The sequence below is a fragment of the Eubalaena glacialis genome, chromosome 4 (genome assembly GCF_028564815.1).
Source record: "Eubalaena glacialis isolate mEubGla1 chromosome 4, mEubGla1.1.hap2.+ XY, whole genome shotgun sequence".
NCBI lineage: Eukaryota > Metazoa > Chordata > Mammalia > Artiodactyla > Balaenidae > Eubalaena > Eubalaena glacialis.
In genome coordinates, this window is record NC_083719.1 from 78,778,815 (window position 1) to 78,799,047 (window position 20,233).

Genomic DNA, 20,233 nt, shown 5'->3' on the forward strand with positions numbered 1-20,233 from the left:
GATAGTTCTTATTGCATCTCTTTTAACAATAATTTAAGATCTTATTTGTCTTAGAACATTATAATCCAGTTTTTATCCAAAATGATGGTCCAAGTAGACTCTCATATGAATAGTATGGATGTCATCAGACTTTATCCCTTGGTCCCTTGTGGCCTTCTTCCAAAATCTTCAGTTAACTGGGTAAGAATTTGGGAGTTGGGTGAAGAAATGGAATGTTCGAAACATATTTTTAAATTGTTTCATGTACGTTGATTGCTGTCGTTCTTGCAGTTTACCCTAACAAACAGTTATTTGGGCAAATCCTTACTAGGACAGAAGCACAGTAATTCTAAGCGTGAAGGAAGAGTTATGACTATCCAGCATTTATAATAGACATCTGTGTAGGGATTTATGGCATACAGGTGGTTGTTACTATGAATAGTCTTATTCGATTCTAGCAAAAACCCTAAATGTTTGGTAGGGGATCCTACCTTGATCCTAGTTTAACAAATAAGGAAATGAGATGTAGATCACTGATTTGCTGAAGTCATATGGCTGGTAAGTTGCAGAGTTTGGGTCTTCTGACTCTAAATCTTACACTCTTTTCTACTTTCCTTTTTTTTTTTAACATCTTTATTGGAGTATAATTGCTTTACATTGTTGTGTTAGTTGCTGCTGTATAATAAAGTGAATCAGCTATACGTATACATACATCCCCATATCCCCTCCCTCTTGCGTCTCCCTCCCACACTCCCTATCCCACCCCTCTAGGTGGACTAAGTCCTAAGCAAGCGAGGCAATCATGTCCACAGTGGTGGTTATCTATGTACCATATTGACTGGTAGCTGATATGTGCATACCAGGGCCACACTTGTCCTGATTCCTTATGACCATGTTTGTATGATTTCCCAAATGCAGATCTATTTTATTCCTCTGCTTAACTAAAAATCTGCATTTCTCCTCTTTTTATGCTTTTCTCCCAATCTTTAATTGAGGACTTATAGTTAAATTCTCAAGTGTTGTTGCTGTAGGAGAGGAGGAAAATTTTTGATTCGTTTCTGAAGAGAGTAAAGAACACCAGCATACTATAGGACACCTAGTTTTTTCAGTCCTCATGAAAGTGCAGGTTGTGAGTTTGAGGTTTAGTGTTATGAAGCCATAGTCTGTACAGAGAATAATGGCAATGGATGACAATCTTTTATAGTGATCTTTCATCAGAAACCTTTTTAAGACCTCAGTGGCCAGCTGTAGCCTATCTTTGTGGCTTCATCTCCAGCCACATTGGACACCCACCCCCAGTCCCTGAATATGCACTGCTCAGTCCTTCCTTGTGCTTCCTACTCTTTCTAGGCTGCACTGTCTTCCTTTCTCTACCTTTTCAAATATTCCTCATTTTTAAAGGCCCTCTTCATATTTTGTCACCAGTTTTCTTACAGTGTCTCTACCGCTAGGCAGAATTTGTTTCCTACCCTTTGTTTCCACCACTTTGTTCGCACTATTAGGACATGATTCGCAGCCTGATAACTTTCTACTGTATAACCTCTGCCTCTCCCAGTTGATTGAGAATCCTTTAATGTCTGGGCTTGTATGATATCTATCTTAGTACCCCTAGAACTTGGCAAGATGCCTTGAATAGTAGGTACTCAATAACTATTGGATGGATTTGCATTTGTTTTAGGTACTTTGCAGCAACTCAGTTTGAACCCTTGGCAGCAAGATCTGCTTTTCCTTGTTTTGATGAACCAGCATTTAAAGCCACATTTATCATCAGGATCATAAGAGATGAGCAATACACTACTTTATCAAATATGCCTAAGGTACTGTTCTATTCCTTGAATGTAAAATCTTTGAGTGGTCTCTTTCTTTGTTTTGAATACTTGAATTCTTCTTTGCCATACTGTTGAGAATGATTAAAGTCATATACATTCTTATTCTTTCTTAAAATGCTTAAATAAAAGTAAAATATGTATTGGAATCAATTGGGAAGTCAGCCTGAGAAGCACTTGAGGAAAGAGAAAGACTGGATGTGGAAGGTATGGGCAGGAAATGTGAAGTCTGTGCTATTGTACTAAAGTTCTGCAAATATTAATACTGTGAACTGCTACTAAAGAGCACAGTGATATTTTCAAAGACATGGTGAATTTGCTATTCTAAACAGTGATATTTGGTAGTGTTGAATCATGATTGACCTTGGTGTTTTACTGGTTACTGAGAAATCGAGATTGTAACATGGAGGTTGAACAACAAGAACATGGACATCTTTCTTGGCTGTGAGCTCTGCGTGGAAGTAGTGGGGGTGAAATCAGGCAGAATTGTTTTTATGCTAAACAGAACTTGGGGGGGGGTCCTTTTGTTACACCTGAGAGCTATGTGCAGCCGATAGGAACCTCTCAGAAGCCATGTGACTGGGGGGGGAGGAGCAGCCACATCTAACAGACTATGAGTCAGCCCTTGAGTCAAGGAGAGGACATGGGCTGTCCTTCGACAAGGACATCACTTCAGCAGCTCTACTCCTAGCCGTACTCTTCACCTTAGTCTTTCTCTAAGAGAGGTCAAATGCTTACTTGCCTAGTAACCCAAAACATATTTTAAATTCATGGTTGGAAAATCCTGCAAGGTTGCCCGCCTTCCCTTATCTTGTGTCTGCTGCAGACTTTTCTAGTGACTTATCACCTTTAATCCCACTAAGCCTTCTTGTGGTCATCAACACGGTCCTTTACGAAGCCATTTCAGATTGTTTGGAGGGATTAACCAGCTGTAGCTCCTTCTTGTGTGAATGTATTTGTAGCAGTAGCATGGAGTACTCCTAGGTCATAAGGAAGGATTTTTGGTTTTGATGGTGTTTTAAAGGGGAGAAACAGAGCCACTGCTACTTACTGTTTCTAACTTACATTTATTTAAAGCCATTGTTTGAGACTAGGAACTTCTTAAGGATTTTTGCTGTACTCAGTATGTCCTCATGATGAAGGATGGTAGAACAGACTGAGACTGAGGGCCGTGTTGTTTGGAAACTTGTGCTGAGAGATTAAAATATGCCAGCATCTTCACTACTTATTTCCTATTTGAATCTTCAGTTTCCCAGTCTATATGTCACTGTCGTTTATTCTCATAGTTACAGAACTGTCATTTTCCCCATTGCTTGTAGAAGTCATCAGTCATTATGGAAGATGGACTTGTTCAGGATGAGTTTTCTGAGAGTGTGAAGATGAGCACTTACCTGGTTGCTTTCATTGTGGGGGAGTTGAAGAATCTGAGTCAGGACATAAATGGAACCCTGGTATGTATGTTGTTGTGGTAATTGTCTTGAAAACCTGTATTCACAGGAGGTTGAGAGGAATCCTTTCATGATATCTGGTAGCTGCTTTATGAAGGAAAACAAGCTTTTGGTTCACAACTGACATTTTATACCAGCAGTGTTACTTTTTACTTAGTTGTTATTTACTGTTATTATTTGAATACCTAAAAAATCAATAATTTTTAAGTTCCTTTAAATTTTACTTTTATAAGAGAATTTCAGTAAGACAATATATGTATAAGAAAGCCTCTAGAACTGTGCTGTATAATATGAAAACACAGAAAGACAATTTAATTAAATCAAGAAACAGTACATGAACAAAATGAGATGTTTAACGGAGACATAGAAATCATAAAAAAAAAAAAGAACCAAACAGAAATTCTGGGTCTGAAAAATACGGTGAATGAAATGAAAAATGCAATACAGACCATCAGCAGCAGAGTGGATCAAGCAAGAAAAACAATTTGCGAGTTAGAAGACAGGAAATTTTATATTATCTGGTCAGGGAAGAACAAAGGAACAAAGGATGAAAAAGAAGTGAAGAAAGCCTACGTGATTTGTGGGACACCACCAGAAGAAACAATTTGTGAATTATTGGAGTTTCAGAAGGAGAACATAGGGAGCAGGGGGCAGAAAGCTTACTTTAAAAAATAATTGCTGAGAACTTAGCAAATCTGGGGAGAAATTTGGATATCCAAGTTCATGAAGCTCATAGGTTACCAAACACACTCAGCTTAAAGAGGTCTTCTCCAAGACACGTTATAATAAAATCGTCAGAAGTCAAAGAGAATCTTAAAAGCAGCAAAAGAAAAGAAGCTTATAACTTATAAGGGAACTACCATAAATCTATCAGTGGATTTCTGAGAAGAAGCCTTAGAACACAAGAGAGAATCAAATGATATATTCAGAGTGCTGAAAGGAAAAAACTGCCAACCAAAAATACTCTATCCAGCAAAGTTATCCTTCAGAAATGAAAGAGTGAGAAAGACTTTTCCATACAAGGAAGAAAAGCTGAGAGATCCCCTTACCCCTAGACCTGCCTTAGAAGAAATGCTGAAAGGAGTGCTTCCAGCTGAATTGAAAGGACACTAGTTAGTAACATGAAAACATGAAAATGTACAACACACTGGAAAAGGTATTTATATAGTAAAATTCAGAATGTTCTAATAGTATAATGTAGTGGTATATGCATTCTATGGGATGTATCAAAAGCAGTTCTAGGAGGGAACTTTAGAGTGATAAATGCCTACATTAAGAAAAAAGAAGATCTCAAATAAACAACCTAACTTTACACCTCAAGGAACTAGAAAAAGAATAACAAACTGAGCCCAAAGTTAGCAGAAGGAAGGAAATAAGCAAAGATCAGAGCAGATAAATGAAATAGATACCAGAAAGAGAGTAGAAAATATCAACAAAATGAAGAGCTGGATTTTTAGAAAGGTAAATGAAATTGACAAACCTTTAGCTAGACTAACTAGTAAAAAAAGAAGACTCAAAATAGAAATGAAAGGAGACATTACAGCTGATACCACAGAAATACAAAGGATCATAAGAGCCTACTGTGAATAACTACAGACCAAGAAATTGGATAACCTAGAAGAAATGTATAAACTCCTAGGAACATACAATCTACCAAGACTAAATCATGTAGACATAAAAAAATCTGAACAGATCAGTAATATAAAGAGAGACTGAATTAATAATCAAAAACATCCCAACAAAGAAAAGCCCAGGATCAGATCAGTTTCTCTGGTGAATTCTACCAAGCATTAAAAAAAAAAAATCTATAGATTCAATGCAACAGAATTCCAATGGCATTTTTCACAGAAATAGAAAAAAATAATCCTAAAATTTGTATGGAACCACAGAGACCTCAAATAGCTAGAGCAATCTTGAGAAAAAAGAACAAAGTTGGAGGTATCACACTTCCTTGATTTCAAACTATACTACAGAGATAAAGTAATCAAAATCATATGCATAGTAATCAAAGAGAGTGGTACTGGCATAAAAATAGACACAGACCAATGGAAAAGAATCAAGACCCCAAAAATAAACTCCTGCAAAAATGGTCAACTAATATATGACAAGGAAGCCAAGAATACCCAGTGGGGAAAGGGTAGTCTCTTCAATAAATGGTGCTGGGAAAACTGGATCATCACATGCAGAAGAATGAAATTGGACCCTTATCTTTCACCACTCACAAAAATTAACTGGAAATGGATTAAAGACTTAAATGTAAGATCTGAAAGTATAAAACTCCTAGAAGAAAACAGAGAGAAAAAGCTCTTTGACATGGGTCTTGGCGACAATTTTTTGTATATGACACCAAAGCACATGCAACAAAAGCCAAAATCAACAAGTAGGAGAACCTCAAACTAAAAATTTCTGCACTGCAAAAGAAACAGTCAACAAAATTAAAAGGTAACCTGTGGAATGGAAGAACATATCAAATATCTGATAAGAGATTAATATTCAAAATATATAAGGAACTCATACAACGCAGTGGCAAAAAAACAAACAATCTGGTTAAAAAAGGGCAGAGGAACTGAATAGACATTTTTCCAAAGAAGACATGCAGATGACCAACAGATACATCAAAAGGTGCTCAGTATCACTAATGAGAAGGAAAATGCAAATCAAAACCTCAGTGAGATACCACCTCACACCTGTTAGAATGACTGCCATCAAAAAGGCAGATAACAAGTAACAAGTGTTGGTGAGAATGTGGAGAAAAGGGAACCTTTGTGCACTATTAGTGGGAATGTAAATTGGTGTAGCCACTGTGGAAAACAATATGAGGGTTCCTCAAAAAATTAAAAATAGTACCATCATATGATCCAGCAATCCCACTTCTGGGTTTATATCCACAGGATATATGTCAAATCAGGATCTTAAAGAGATCTGCACTTCCATGTTTGTTGCAGCATTACTAACAATAATAATATTATTATTCATAATAATAACAACCTAAGTGTCTGCAGATGAATGGATAAAGAAGATGTCGTGTGTGTATATATATATATATATATATATACACACACATACATACACACACACACACACACAATGGAGTGTTATTCAGCCATGAGAAAGAAAGAAGGAAATCTTGCCATTTGGGACAACATATATGGACCTTGAGGGCATTATGCTAAGTGAAATAAGTCAGACAGACAAAGACAAAGATATATGACCTCACTTATGTGTGGAATCTAAAACTGAACTCATGGAAACAGTGGACTCGTGGTTGCCAGGGCCTGAGGGGTGGGGGAGATGGGGAGATGTTGGTCAAAGGGTCCAAACTTCCAGTTATAAATAAGTTCTGGGGAGCTAATGTACAGCATGGTGATTATAGTTAACACTGTATTATATATTTGAAAGTTGCAAAGACAGTTGCTTAAATGTTTTCACCATGCAAAAGAAATGGTAGTTATGTGAAGTGATGGAAGTGTTAACTCGTGCTACTGTGGTAATCATTTCACAATATATAAGTGTATCTAATGAACATGTTGTATACCTTAAACTTACATAATATTATATGTTAATTATATCATTAAAGCTGCAAAAATTAATTAAATTTAAAATTCACTTCCTTAGTCTCAGTAGCCACATTTCTAGCATTCTTGTGGCTAGTGGCTACCTTATTGGATATCAAAGATATTGAATATTTCCATCAATGCAGAAAATTTTATTGGACAGCAGCAAATCTAGAACATTGTGCAGACTTAAAAGATAGCATAAAAATTTAGTTAGAAGAAGAACTCCAAGTTGTAAAAGTCATTTGAATGCACCTTTTGAAAAAGCAAGTCCTGATTGAATTTTCTTCATCTTAAAGAGAGAAGATTGTTTAAATGTCTGGTATGTCTGTAATTTGTCAAAATTGACCCTTTGTCCTAATTAGGCTCCTCCGCTTTTCTTCGTCATTTGAATCTGTCTGTAAATGATTGTTTGATTGGATTTTATGCCTTAATTTCACTGTAAAGACCTTAAAAAGCTAATATCTTCACATACTAACAACATAGGAGAAAAGGGTCTTTCAAAGCTAAAAATGATTATTTTTCATGATAGAAATATGATGGAATTCTTTAATTTTTTTTTTCATATTTTTGATCCCCACCAGGGTATGTTTTCTACCCTTTGAACACATCCACTTGGATTTGGGCTTCCTTTCCAGACCAAAGAACTTTATTTTAATCACAGTGTATTTGGATCTTATTATTTGCTAATTAAGAGGGGCATACTCCTGTTAGAAAAGATTATCATGTCTGCTCCATTAACTCTTAGAGAGAAGGGGTGAGGTGAGGATTATCTGGCTCTTCATCAGCAATAACGCTGCCATATGACTTTATGCTCAAAGGGTGGAGACCTGTTTGTGTTCAAGGGTAATGTGGACTACATTGAGTGAGTGCTCAATGTCATTTACTCACCTTTGGGTTTAAAAGAGTTTTTGGCAAGTCTAAACCAAAGAGTTTTTCGAAATCCTTTCGGAAGGATATTAAGACTGGTTTAATCCTGAAAAAAATTAAATTAATCTCTCTTCAAGTTTTGCACCCCACATTTAGCCCTTGATGCAGATGTTGCAGCCTTGATAAAACCTAAAAGGTTCCATCTTAAGTCAGGTTGCTTCTTCAAGAGCCAGCTGAGTACCACCCTCTCCTTGAAGCTTTTCATTCTTTCCCCAGCTGGGATTAATCATTCCCTCTCTGATATTTCATAGCACTTTAGTTACATCTCTGTTGTAGTTCTTATCACACTCTTTGATATAAAATCCCCAGCACTTTTTATTGTATCTCAAAATGTATGTAGTCTTGGCTTTTTCTTTTCCCTCTCTCTCTTTCTCTCCCCCTCCCTCCCTCTCTTTTTCTTTCTTTCTCCCTGTGTCCCTCCCTCCATCCCTCTCTCATTCTTTCTTTCAACAGCTATGCTGGCTTCTTACTGCCTGTAGGATTACATTCAAACTCATCATTCTGTGATATTCAACGCCCTCATAAATTTGGTTATATTTCCAATTGCTCCAATGGAATTCTTTCATCTAGTCAGGCTGAATTATTCACTGCTCAGATATATACCTCATATATAATATATATATATATATATATATATATCTCATATATATAACATATATATACAACATATATATAAAACATATATATAACATATATGTATAGCATATATATATATATTTTGTCCACAACAGTTGACCCTTGAAGAACACGGGTTTGAACTGCGCAAGTCCACTTATTGCAGATTTTTTTCAATAGTAAATACTGCGGTACTACACCATCCATAGTTTGAATCCTTAGATGCAGAAGACTGACTATAAGTTATACTCAGATTTTCAACTGCTCCGAGGGTTGTTGCCCCTAACCCTGTCATTGTTCAAGGATCAACTGGAAAGAGAGAGAGATTGAAAGAGAGAGAGGAGTTTCAGGTGACTTTTTTTGCTTTTTATTTACATGTATTAGGAAGCAACATGGTTAAACATGGACTCTGGCATCTACCTCGGTTCAGATCTCTCCTATACAGCTTTCTACCTATGTGCCCTTGGGCAGACTGCTCTGTAATTCTCTAAACCTCACCTGCCACAGCTCTAATACTATATTGTCTATATTAGCCTGCTCTCTCAAGGATTAAGTTTTTTAAATTCCTGTAAAATCTTCGGTACCTGGCAGATAGTAATATACACACAGAGAAACTCCCTTGTATGTATGTAAACTCCCTTGTATATATAAATATAAATAACCTTTATCATTTTTAATGCTACCCAGTAGTAAATGTGTTTTGAAAAAATTACAAATAAACAACTGTTTTATTAACTTTCTCTTTTTATTAGGAAATGGGGAAGACTTTAGCATGTGTGGAGTTATACTCTGTGCAGGCAGTTGTCTTGAGCTCTCATTTATAAACATCTTTTTATTTTATAAACCAAATGAGGGGAAGGCATTGGCCTCATATTGCTGATGAAGAAACAGTGTACCAGAGAGGTTAAGTAATTGACCTAGATTACATAGCCAGTAAATGACAGTCAGAATTTACTGTCTACCACAATATACTGCTTCTTACACCAAATGACGTAGTTTCTGTAGGTATGGTGATCAGAAATTCAGACTTAGAGTCTAATAAAGGATTTTTGTTCCACTAAAATGTTGTAATCTCTAGGATATGTTCTATTTTGTAATATTTGACATTAGGCCTATTTCACAAGATTCAGGAATAAGGCAGTAGGGCTTTACTTATTAATGTCAGTCATAGTAAACAACTGAAAATGTCAAAGTTGACTGTGGATTATTAAACGTGGCCTGTTCAGTGATAAAGATTACTATGTTGTCAAAGATCTAAAGAAAGAGAGAACATTTGTTTTATCATTTCTGTCCATTCTTCAGTGTTCCTTAAACCTCTCTCTGCCTTCAGGAATGCCAGAATTACCTAGAAAATTCTAGGCTAGTTTTGAAATACACTTTATCAGTTTGTCTTGAGGTTTTTATTTTGTTGTTGCCATTGCCTGATTTTGTTTTTACCATAGACAGATCTAATTTGTAGAATCAGAATCCATTGGTGGTTAGTCAGATGTGGACATCATGTCGGTTTAACATCCAAACAGAACCTTCAACGCTATTATCCATGTGAAGTTATAATTTTAATTTATTCTTATTTAGTCAGGAACATGACTTAGCTCCAAATTTCCACAAACAACATTTCCTCAAGTATCCTTCCACCAGCTAGGGACATTATACGTAATTTATATCATTCTCCTAAAGTCTCAAGTCCCATGTAATCAGTTATTCTGGATAGACTTCATTCTGGTGAGGTTTTTTTGTTTTTTGGTTGTTTTTTTTAAGGAATTTATGCTTTTTGTATGTTCAGCTGTCTGTTTAGGAAAGCTGGTGTTTTTCAGGAAACTTAGTATTGGAAGATTCCAATATTTTCTATCTTCGTAAATCTTGCAGGCTGTATTGTTGTTCTTTTTGGGGGGATGAGGTTTGGTTCTGGTTTTGCTTTTATCTAGCTTTTGCTTCTTATTAAATTAAGGAGCAGAGTAAGTTAAACCTAACAAACCTGCTATTCCTCAGTCTTAACTCTTTTCTCTGAGAGCTGACTAGGAGACTATTTTGGTGTCTTTTATAAATCTCTCAGGTCTTAGCAAGAGATGTTGTAGGAAAAGTTTTAAGTTGTAAGCCTTAAGGCCTGGGCACCAGTTGACTTGCACTTAACAGTGTTTAGAGCGCTCTTACCAAGTGCAGGGTGCTGGTCAGAACTTCTTTGTTGAACTAGATTGCTTTCTTTGTTTATTTCTTACTGCTTCTGTTGCTCTTAAAACATGATAATTAATATGATAATGAGCATGAATCATTATCAGCACATTACAGCACATTTTTTAAAGGAAGAGAAGTAGAAGGCAAGAGAAAATGCCAAACTACCTTTTTTCCTAGTCATTGTATTCCAGAAATGGGACTCAGTGGATCCTTTGGTCAGATTTCAGTTCCATGTGAACTTCTTTTTTCTCCCTTTACTTTCCATCTAATGAAAGATGCGTTCATACATAGTGATGGGAGTGGCCGAATGGTGTGTTTGGGAGAAGGATGTTTGAGGAGGAACCTGGAGTATATGGGTGGTGTTTCTATTAGGACAGCATCTTCTAGATGGTTACATTGACTGGAACATAAAATATGTATGTGTGGAAAGAACAGGCAGAAATAATAAAGACTGGTCTCAAATTCCAAGTGATCTTGGTACAGTCATATACAATGGTAGTTAGATTTAAGAAGAATATGTCAGACTTTGTTGTGTGTGCTTGTGTGCTAACACTTTCACAGGGGGAATGATGCAGGAAGTGTGCATGGTCCTTTGGCAGGTGGTGACTGAATTCAATAAGCTGTGGTCACAGTCCTGTACCAAGGGCTGCAGATGTTTGAGTGCTGGGCTGGTGAAGTACACTTGGCCACATGACGTGATACGAAATTTCTTCCATAGTTACTTTAGAAAGTAACATATTTTAAATGGGCTAACTGAACTCCTAACACTTCATTCTTCCTGTCACTGTTGCCACAAATGCTCTGCTCATACATATTTTACCCCATTTCTGATGGGATTCTATTTGTAATAATGATATACTACTATTTAGTATATAATGATAATAACTACTATTTATTGGACACTTATTTTGTGTCAGGCACTATTCTAAGTTCTATACATATTAGTTCATTTAATCCTGACAGCAACCCTGTGAGGATAGGAGCTACTTTTATCACCATTTTATAGATAAGGAGATTGAGGTTAACTAAGTTCACACAACTAGCAGAGATTTGAACCTGGCAGTCTAACTACAGAGCTTGCACCTTTAATTTTGTTGTTTGTTTACTTAAAATTTTTTCTTTATATTTAATTTTTGATGCCATGTTACCTCCATGTTTTTGTGATTAACGCATATGTTCTATAGACTAAGGCCCCACATAAAGACAATTAAAGCTGAAATTATGACCTCTGAGAAACTGTTGACTGTTTTTCAGGGCTTTAATGAAAGACCAAAAATAATTTGGGGTTAGAGTTCACCAATGTATTTTTTCAAATGATGAATTATTCAGTAGGTCTCCATTTCCCACCTGTTGGGATCTTTGTTTTGAGGTTTTTATCTTCTTCTGTGTCTTGTCCATATCCTACTTTCCCAAGTTGAGTACAGAGGGATTTTTTCTTTCAGTCAATTGAAAAACAATAAATATTGCTTTTCAAAACCTGTTGCTTTTAATGTAATTGCTTAAATTTTGCCTTTGATACTTACTGATAAGACACGTATAGTTAGTTACATCATATGTGTTTAACCTATGCACTTAATCAGAAAAAGAGAGAAAGAATAACAATTTAAGTAATGTGGGCAACTGCATCTTCCCTGGAGCATGTGCCCTGAAGTGAGTGGGCAGTGTGGGCATGAATCCCAGTATCCGCTTACTTGGTTTTAGTTACCGTGTGCCACTCACTGAGTGTTTCACTCTGCTGGGTATGGTTATTTTTGATACAACATGGTCCTTAAAAACAAGCCAACAACTGCAAAAAAAAAAAAGGAAGCAGTTCCAAGGCTGGAAGAAAAACTGTCTGTGCCATACTTACTGAAAGAGAATGTGTCGGTCTCTAATAGGTTTTCCCAGGGTAATTTCAACATTTCTGTCTTAGATGTTTATGTTAGAACTAACTCCCTTGTAAGCTGTGACTTCTCTGTATTGAATGCCTGCTCAATGCCAGGCACTGTGATAGGTGCTAAAAAGATGAAAACTTAGTTTTGGCCTTCAAATAATTCACAGTTTGATAGCTCATAGACAAGGAAGGGCCACTGTAGGTAATGGAGAGGAAGAGAAGAGTATCATAAAATTAAACAGGCAGATGCTTATAAATTGCTATATGATATAAAATAGTTTATTTTGGATATCATGTTAACTTAAAACTTACTGATTGCTTTTTTTTTTTTTTTAACATTGTTGTATGTATGGAAATGACTTGCTAAATCCTATAGGGGTTAAAAGAACTATAAGCGAGAGTTGCTGTCCTGAAAAATCTCGTATAACTCTATGTAGTTCTCAGGTATGCTAATCTTGACAGTGTTCACCTGAATATCATGCCATTTTAATTGTACCTGTCTTTACATCATACCTGTTACCTTTTAGGTTTCTATATATGCTGTCCCAGAAAAGATTGGTCAAGTTCACCATGCCTTGGAAACAACTGTGAAGCTTCTTGAGTTTTATCAAAACTACTTTGAAATTCAATACCCACTAAAGAAATTGGGTAAGAATCAAACAGTGCCTCTGATTTTCATTATCATTATAACCTAGATTTATGTTGCAAATGTTTTTTTAGGAAGAACTTTTGCCGAAGTTATTTTAAAGGAAAACCAAGAAACACTGTTAATTGCCTTCAAATTGTTTCTATTTGTTAAAGATTATTTAGATTCCATGGATGTATCTGAAAGTGGAGCTTAAAACACTTAGAAGTTTATGGGACTATTTCAGAGGTGCTGTGTAAGTGGGGATTTGCTTAGGGCTTAGTCTGAAGTTTGACTAATTCTAATTTCCTAAGAAATTCCTAATTCAAATAATAATAGGAGTAATGAGAGCTCAGGAAAGCAAGAGCATTTCAGTGCTGTTCAACACGGAGCTGGTTTTAGCTAGAAGAACGTTGGCCCTGCATTTTGTCCTCCTTGCTCAGGGAACTTCTTCACTGTGAAGGAATTAGGTATCTTCTCTTGCTCAGGGACAGAGCAACAGTGACTCTACAGGGGGTTGGTCAGGTCTTCCTCAGCTGAAAGGTAGGTGAGGAGCATACAGGGCTAGGAAGGTTCCTTTCCTTAGGAGTATAAATGAATTCACTGCCTTCTGATTCAGTGATAGACCAATGGGTAAAATATTTTGATTTAATTAGGGAGTGCCTTAGATGGGGTAAAGTTGATCACTTCTTTCTTGTTATGTCCAGATTTGGTGGCTATTCCTGACTTTGAAGCAGGAGCAATGGAAAACTGGGGTTTGCTCACCTTCCGAGAAGAGACACTTCTGTATGATAATAATACTTCTTCAGTGGTGGATAAAAAACTGGTTACTAAAGTCATCGCTCATGAGCTGGCCCATCAGGTATCAGCAACCAAGGCTGTTATATCTCACACCTGTGGTCTGTTTCATATCCTAGAGTTTTAGAATACATTTAGATGCTAATAATAATTCAGCTTTTTATTATAGTATTGCCTTCTTTCATAATAATATGGTACTTTTTAAACAAACTTAATTTTCGGATAAAAATGCTATTTAATGTTTTGTATAGGGTTTTACAGTTTATAAAGCATTTTCACATCCATTATCTCTCTTACTTTTCATAACTTGGTGAGGAAGAAGCCTTTTCCCTGAGTTGTGCTCTTCTTCTTACGACTCTTGGACTGTAGTTGTCAGGGCTAGATTTATTGTTTTGTCTCCTGCTAAAACTGGGTTCTTAGTTAATTTGGGAGAGGGAAGGTACTCTGTACAACGTAGAAAAAAAGAAAGAAAATTATATGAGTACATGAACCTCCCTCTTTCTTCCCCAACACCTTGTCTCTCTTGTGCCCTCGATGAGGTGTTTATGAGGGTAGGGTATGGTATGGGGGTGTTGTGATGGTGGGAGGATGTGGAGGAAGAGTGGGACATGCACTGGCAGTTGACACCCTACCTCAGACACAGTCTGTAGCCCGCCCTACAGCCCTCGTGAGGGCTTCATGACATGCTGGCATATGAAGCGTATGCTTATTTACTGTTACAGTTTTAGGCATGTAGACAAGTTGTTTTTCAGGGGATCTGCTCTAGGTCTGTTATTTCTGGGTCCGGCCGTCACCCCTGGGGGAGTGTTTCTCATTTACTTCTTCTTTAGGACTTGCAAGCCATCTTCCTCTGAAACAGGTTTTAAGATAATATCTTTGAAAAATATGCTTTTGTAATTCTCAAAGCTGTTTTGTTTCAGTACCTAGTAACCCTGTCATTTTGCTGATGGTTCGAGACAAGCCCTTGGCCACACTGACTAAATTGCACACCCTTTATTTCACTCTTTATTTCAGGGATTTTGAGATGCATTTTTTTTAAGGGAGTCTCGTATCGTTTTTATCCTTCTTACCACCTCATGGAAGAAGCCATTTAAAGATCTTTCTGATTTCATTTATTTGTATGCATGCCAAATTTCTTATGGAATGTTATTTGAATTCTGTTTTGAATCATGTAAATACTGCCCTTAACTTGGGTGACTGAGGAGAAACCTGCAGTCCAGGCTCTCTGACTATAGGAACATCCCTCACATAGAAATTTATTTTTTAGTTGTCATGATGATTGTACATACAATGGAAAATAATATTACTAACTTGACATTAGAAAGTAGAATTTCATTATCTAGGAAATCTTACTTTTAATGAGGTGACTCGTTTTTGTTTACCTAGTATGTAACGTGTGTTAAATTGATAAATATGCTAATTGTCTTTCTTGCCTGTTTCATTTAAGGTAAAATGTTACATTTTTTATTTTACTTTTAAAGTGAATTTATACAATTTATGCAATTTTACTTTTAAAGTAAATTTATATTACAAATATAATTTATTTGCAAGTCTTTAATTTGAATATAGTTTGTTTTAACTATAATAAGTATATTTTTCAGTAATTGTAATCTGGTTATAGGTGATTAATCTGACAATTCAATTATTAGAAAATTCTTGAGAGTGTAAAGTTGGTTAGTAGTTTGTTTTTTCCCGCAGTGGTTTGGTAATCTGGTAACAATGCAGTGGTGGAACGATGTATGGCTAAATGAAGGTTTTGCTACTTTCATGGAGTATTTCTCTTTGGAAAAAATATTCGGAGAGCTCTCCAGTGTAAGTACACTATTTGTTAGGCCTACTATGAATGCCAGGGGGAAAAATAGCCAAATCATATTCAACATGTATTTTCCATTCCTTTGGAGTAATGAAAATGTTTCTAGAAAGATACGATAAAATTGACCCTTGTTATTGATCTCTATACCTCTTGAGATTTGACAGTGAAAATTGTGCTTTTATTTACTGATGTATTTCAGAAAGCTGAAATTTTGTGAAATTATTTTACACTTTGTCATTAAGATGAACATTTTAAATTGCTTTGCTACATTTTATTTTAATAGATGTGGCCCTTCTGCTTGAAGGAATTTAGATAGAGTTGAAAAGCCTCTTTTTGCAAAACAAAACTTTTTATCCTATGTATAAAGAGAAAAAAATTAAGACATTTTGTAGCAATGCTGTCACTCTGTTATCACTGTGATCATTCTTACGACAGTGATACATAAGTTGATACAGACAAATAATTTGCTCTTTTTTAGGTACAAACCATATATTGTGCCCTTTTCAAAGACGTGGAACACCATTCTGTTACAGGGAGCATGACAATATTGTTACTATGTTCTTAAACTCTCTGGACATGTTTCTTATCATTAGAGATATTTGGACACACTAGGTCATATATGACAGATATTGCCAAGTAATTCAAGCAGTAGGTGGAAAAGTATGAAGATCCCTTTCAACTCTAAAGTTCTGTGACTTTCTATTAAACTTCCTGAATATATGATCCAAGATTGCTTCAAAAAAGGAATACTCTCTGTAATGGCCTATGTGGGAAAAGAATTTTAAAAAAAAAGAGTGGATATATGTATATGTGTAACTGATTCACTTTACTATACACCTGAAACTAATACAGCATTGTAAATCAACTATACTCCAATAAAATTTTTTTTTAAAAAAGAGTACTGTTAGAGCTTTCAATTTGAAATGTTTATGTATGGCCTGTTCAAAAATTTCAGGTGGTAAAATGAACTCATTTTAAGCTAGAATATTAATAAGCAAGGTATTCTATATCTGTGTATGCTACTTAATTAAGCAAAGAGATATACAGTTTCACCACTTGGTGGTGCCCAGAATGTTTAAAAACTTCTAATATACATTCTAGAGGAGCGCATCTACTGAGCTCTCAGACTTCTTGCTGTTTAAGAGTTATATTTTACTTCGAATGAACCTTAGTTAAGGGAAATGTATATTATCTTGACAGAAAAGCTGGATTATGTATGAGAAATCAGCTTAAGGAACAGTTCCTATTTTTTTTATTTCAGATTTTATTTTACAGATATACACTAGCCATTTTTAAATATTCATTTTGAATATCTGGATTTAGCATTTGGTTGCTTTAGTAATAGATTCTCAGCTTATACTGTTGTTTAGGAAACCCTGTTTTTCATGGGGCCAGGAGGTTATAATTCTACTTTCAAATGTAAGGAATATGCATAAATGTCACATTCTTCCTACATTTTCAAAAGCTTATTTCTGAAGTTTAGTGAAGCTAGTTAATTTTTTATAATGACCTTAAACAGTAATTAGTCTAATTCATATAAATAATTACTATACTTGCCTCTGTCTTTAATACTGTTCATGGTTTCTTAATCTGTTTCATTTTTTGCTAGTATGAAGATTTCTTAGATGCTCGATTTAAAACCCTGAAGAAAGATTCCTTGAATTCATCTCATCCAATATCATCATTATCTGTTCAGTCTTCAGAACAGATTGAAGAAATGTTTGATTCTCTTTCCTATTTTAAGGTATTGCTATGCACAAAAAGTACCTGGAGTAGGTTACAAATTAATTTCATATGTGAGCAAGCTGCTTGATTTAGATTATTTTAAAGATAAAATAGGTGAAATTTTCAGGTATCCTGTTAAACTTTAAGATGTTTGCTTCTATTTAAATCTTGGTCTTAACTTTATATGGGTTTTTCTTTCTTTCTCTGTCTCTTGTTTTAAGTTCTCTAACTAGTATTCTGGGTAGTTAACCAGATCTTATAGTAATGTATTTTTTGAAGTTGGATCACTGTCCAGATTTGCAGGTAGAATATGTCCAGGGAAGGTTCTAAGCCCTTGGCTGTGTTATTCAGGATTGAGGTGTGTTCCAAAGTCAGAATTGCCAAAACAAGTAAGCAAAAGGAGATTTTTAAGAATTGAAGACTTTGTTGTAGAATTAGAAACATAGACTCCAGGTTTGGGGGTGAAGCAAAAACAGAAACATAGAAACCTGATTAGGATCATCTTAAGAGAACAGGACAGGGATATCAGTGCCACTCACATTTGTGTAGGGAGGAAGGGCTGAATGTTACAGCTTGTTGACCCCCTTAGTCTGGCTATCAGATTAAGATCAATAAATTGAATTCTTGTCCTGGACAGAGAGGAATATATACAGAACATATGAGTTCATGTCATCAAGAAACTCAAAGTTTAGGTGGTAAGTACTTGTGAAGCAGTAAGAGATAGTACGTGCTAATTGAATGGTACAGAGTATTTTTGCCTGGGATTATGGAGAGAAATTTTTTGGAGGAAAATGGAAATTGAGATGAATTAAATAATAGGAAGAATATAGGTAAAGAGGAATGGGAACAATAGAATAGGGCAAGAGTGGGATGATGAGGTCTGCAAAGAAAAAGTCAGGAATACTAATGGGCAGGGAAATTTTGTTTAGGTAGCAAATGTTTGCAGTGGAAGCCACATGTAGAGTAGGGGAAAGATGAGAAAGGTAGGTTGGGGCTCAGTTGTAGAGGGTCCTGAATGCCATCAGGAATCTGGACTTTTTCTGTAATCAGTGGGAAGCTTTAAAAGATTTTTCAGTAGAGGAATGGCTTGATCAAGTGACTATTTAGGAAAATTAATTTGTTTCAGTTTATAAAGTAGATTTAAGTGGAGAGAGACCTAAAATCAGGAAATTGCTGCTGAAGTACAAGCATGAAATGATAAAAGTTTAAAATTAAGAGTGGTAGTGAGAGTAGAAGGGAAATGATGGGTGTGAAAAAACCCTGAGTGTAGGGAAGTACTTAAAGGACTTAGCGACAGGGTAAAGCGAGTAAAGAAGGAGGCAGAAATGTGTTCCAGGTTCAAGCCTGACTGGCAGGGAGAATGGTAGTACTGTTAATAAATGAGGAAATCAAGAGTTCAATTAGCTATATTAAATGTATTCCAATTAGAGCTACTGCTATGTGTTGTGATTTTTAAAGCCCATACTTGACCTGCCAATAAAGAAAATTTTACAACTTGCAATTCTTTTCTTATACAGAACAGTTATTTCAGGATCTCTTGCTACAGAGCTCTTTCTTCCTCTGACCCCCACCTTCCAAACCCAGAATTCAGTGTCTTCTGAGCATGTTGTCTCCACAGCATACCTTATCCCTGTCAGCATGGGAACTACTTATTTCAGAATTGGGAATCTGGCAAATATCCCACATAACAGAGAAAAATAGGGCACTGGATAATTTACCATTATTGTGTGTAAGAAGTAGTAAGTGTCACTAGGGAAATGTGTTTGACAGACATGTTCTATTTGATCTTCATGATCTGCAAGCCTAATTCTGATGCGGGTTGCCTTGTGAGAATTCAGTCATTTAGCAAATCGTACAAGTACCAACCATATACCTAACATTGTCCTAGGTGCTGGGGATACATCAGGAAATAAGGCGACCTATGTCGCTTGTACCATGAAGCTTCTATTTCAGGGGTCAGAGATAGGCACAGACACAATACAAATGAATAAATAAATAGATATTTTGTTTGGTGATTAGTGCTAACATGAAAATAAAGCATGGTAAGGGAAATGAGAATGACAAAGGAAATGCTGTTTTATATAAGATGGTTGGGGAAGACCACTGATAAGGTGATATTTGAATACCATCTGGAGGATGTGAGGGAACAAGGCATGTGGACTTCTGGGGGAAAAATGTTCCAGGCAGAGGAAATAACCAGTGCATAGGGCTTGTGTGCAGAAATGAGTTAACGTAGTAGGCCTGAGACTGCTGTCCTTAGAAAGGCATAATTGTAAAGCTGGCTCTTGGCTGGTATCTGGCAACTTGGATTTGGGGAGAGTTTCCACCATTCCCTGATAAGACTGACTCACTGTGCCCACACTGTTTGTACAGACAATGTGGTTTATGCTAAACATCTGTTTTCCTTCTGGGAGTCTGGAGTTTTGGTACTTGCTAGGCAGAGGACACTTCCATGACTAGCCCCCAATAAAAATCCCGGGTACTGAGTCTCTGATGAACTTCCCTGATAGACAACATTTCATACATGTTGTCACAACTCGTTCCTGGGAGAATTAAGTGCATCCTGTCTGACTCCACTGCAGAGGACTCCTGGAAGCTTGTACTTGTTCACCCCATGAACTTTTTCCCTTAGCTGATTTAGCTTCATGTCCTTTCACAGTAATAAATCATAGTGGTGAATATGACTACTGAGTCCTGTGAGTCTTCCTAACACGTCATCATACCTGGGACTTGTCTTGGGGACCCACACAGCTTGAGATGAAGATTGGTTGTTAGGTTCAAGCACCAGCAAGGAGCCAACGTGTCTGGAGTGGAATAAACACAGAGGAAAGTAGTAGATGAAGTGAGGAGGATTATAACGGGCCAGATCATTGTA

General features: G+C 36.2%; 1 protein-coding gene across 1 annotated transcript in view; it reads left to right on the top strand.

Annotated features, from left to right (window-relative positions):
• LNPEP (leucyl and cystinyl aminopeptidase) overlaps positions 1-20,233 on the top strand; it is a 98,913-nt gene that overhangs the window by 46,548 nt on the left and 32,132 nt on the right. Inside the window, exons 3-8 of the mRNA XM_061188009.1 lie at positions 1,658-1,796; positions 3,125-3,256; positions 12,925-13,045; positions 13,730-13,884; positions 15,519-15,632; positions 17,243-17,377. Of these exons, the coding sequence (XP_061043992.1) occupies positions 1,658-1,796; positions 3,125-3,256; positions 12,925-13,045; positions 13,730-13,884; positions 15,519-15,632; positions 17,243-17,377 (796 nt within the window). The remainder of the gene's footprint in view (positions 1-1,657; positions 1,797-3,124; positions 3,257-12,924; positions 13,046-13,729; positions 13,885-15,518; positions 15,633-17,242; positions 17,378-20,233) is intronic.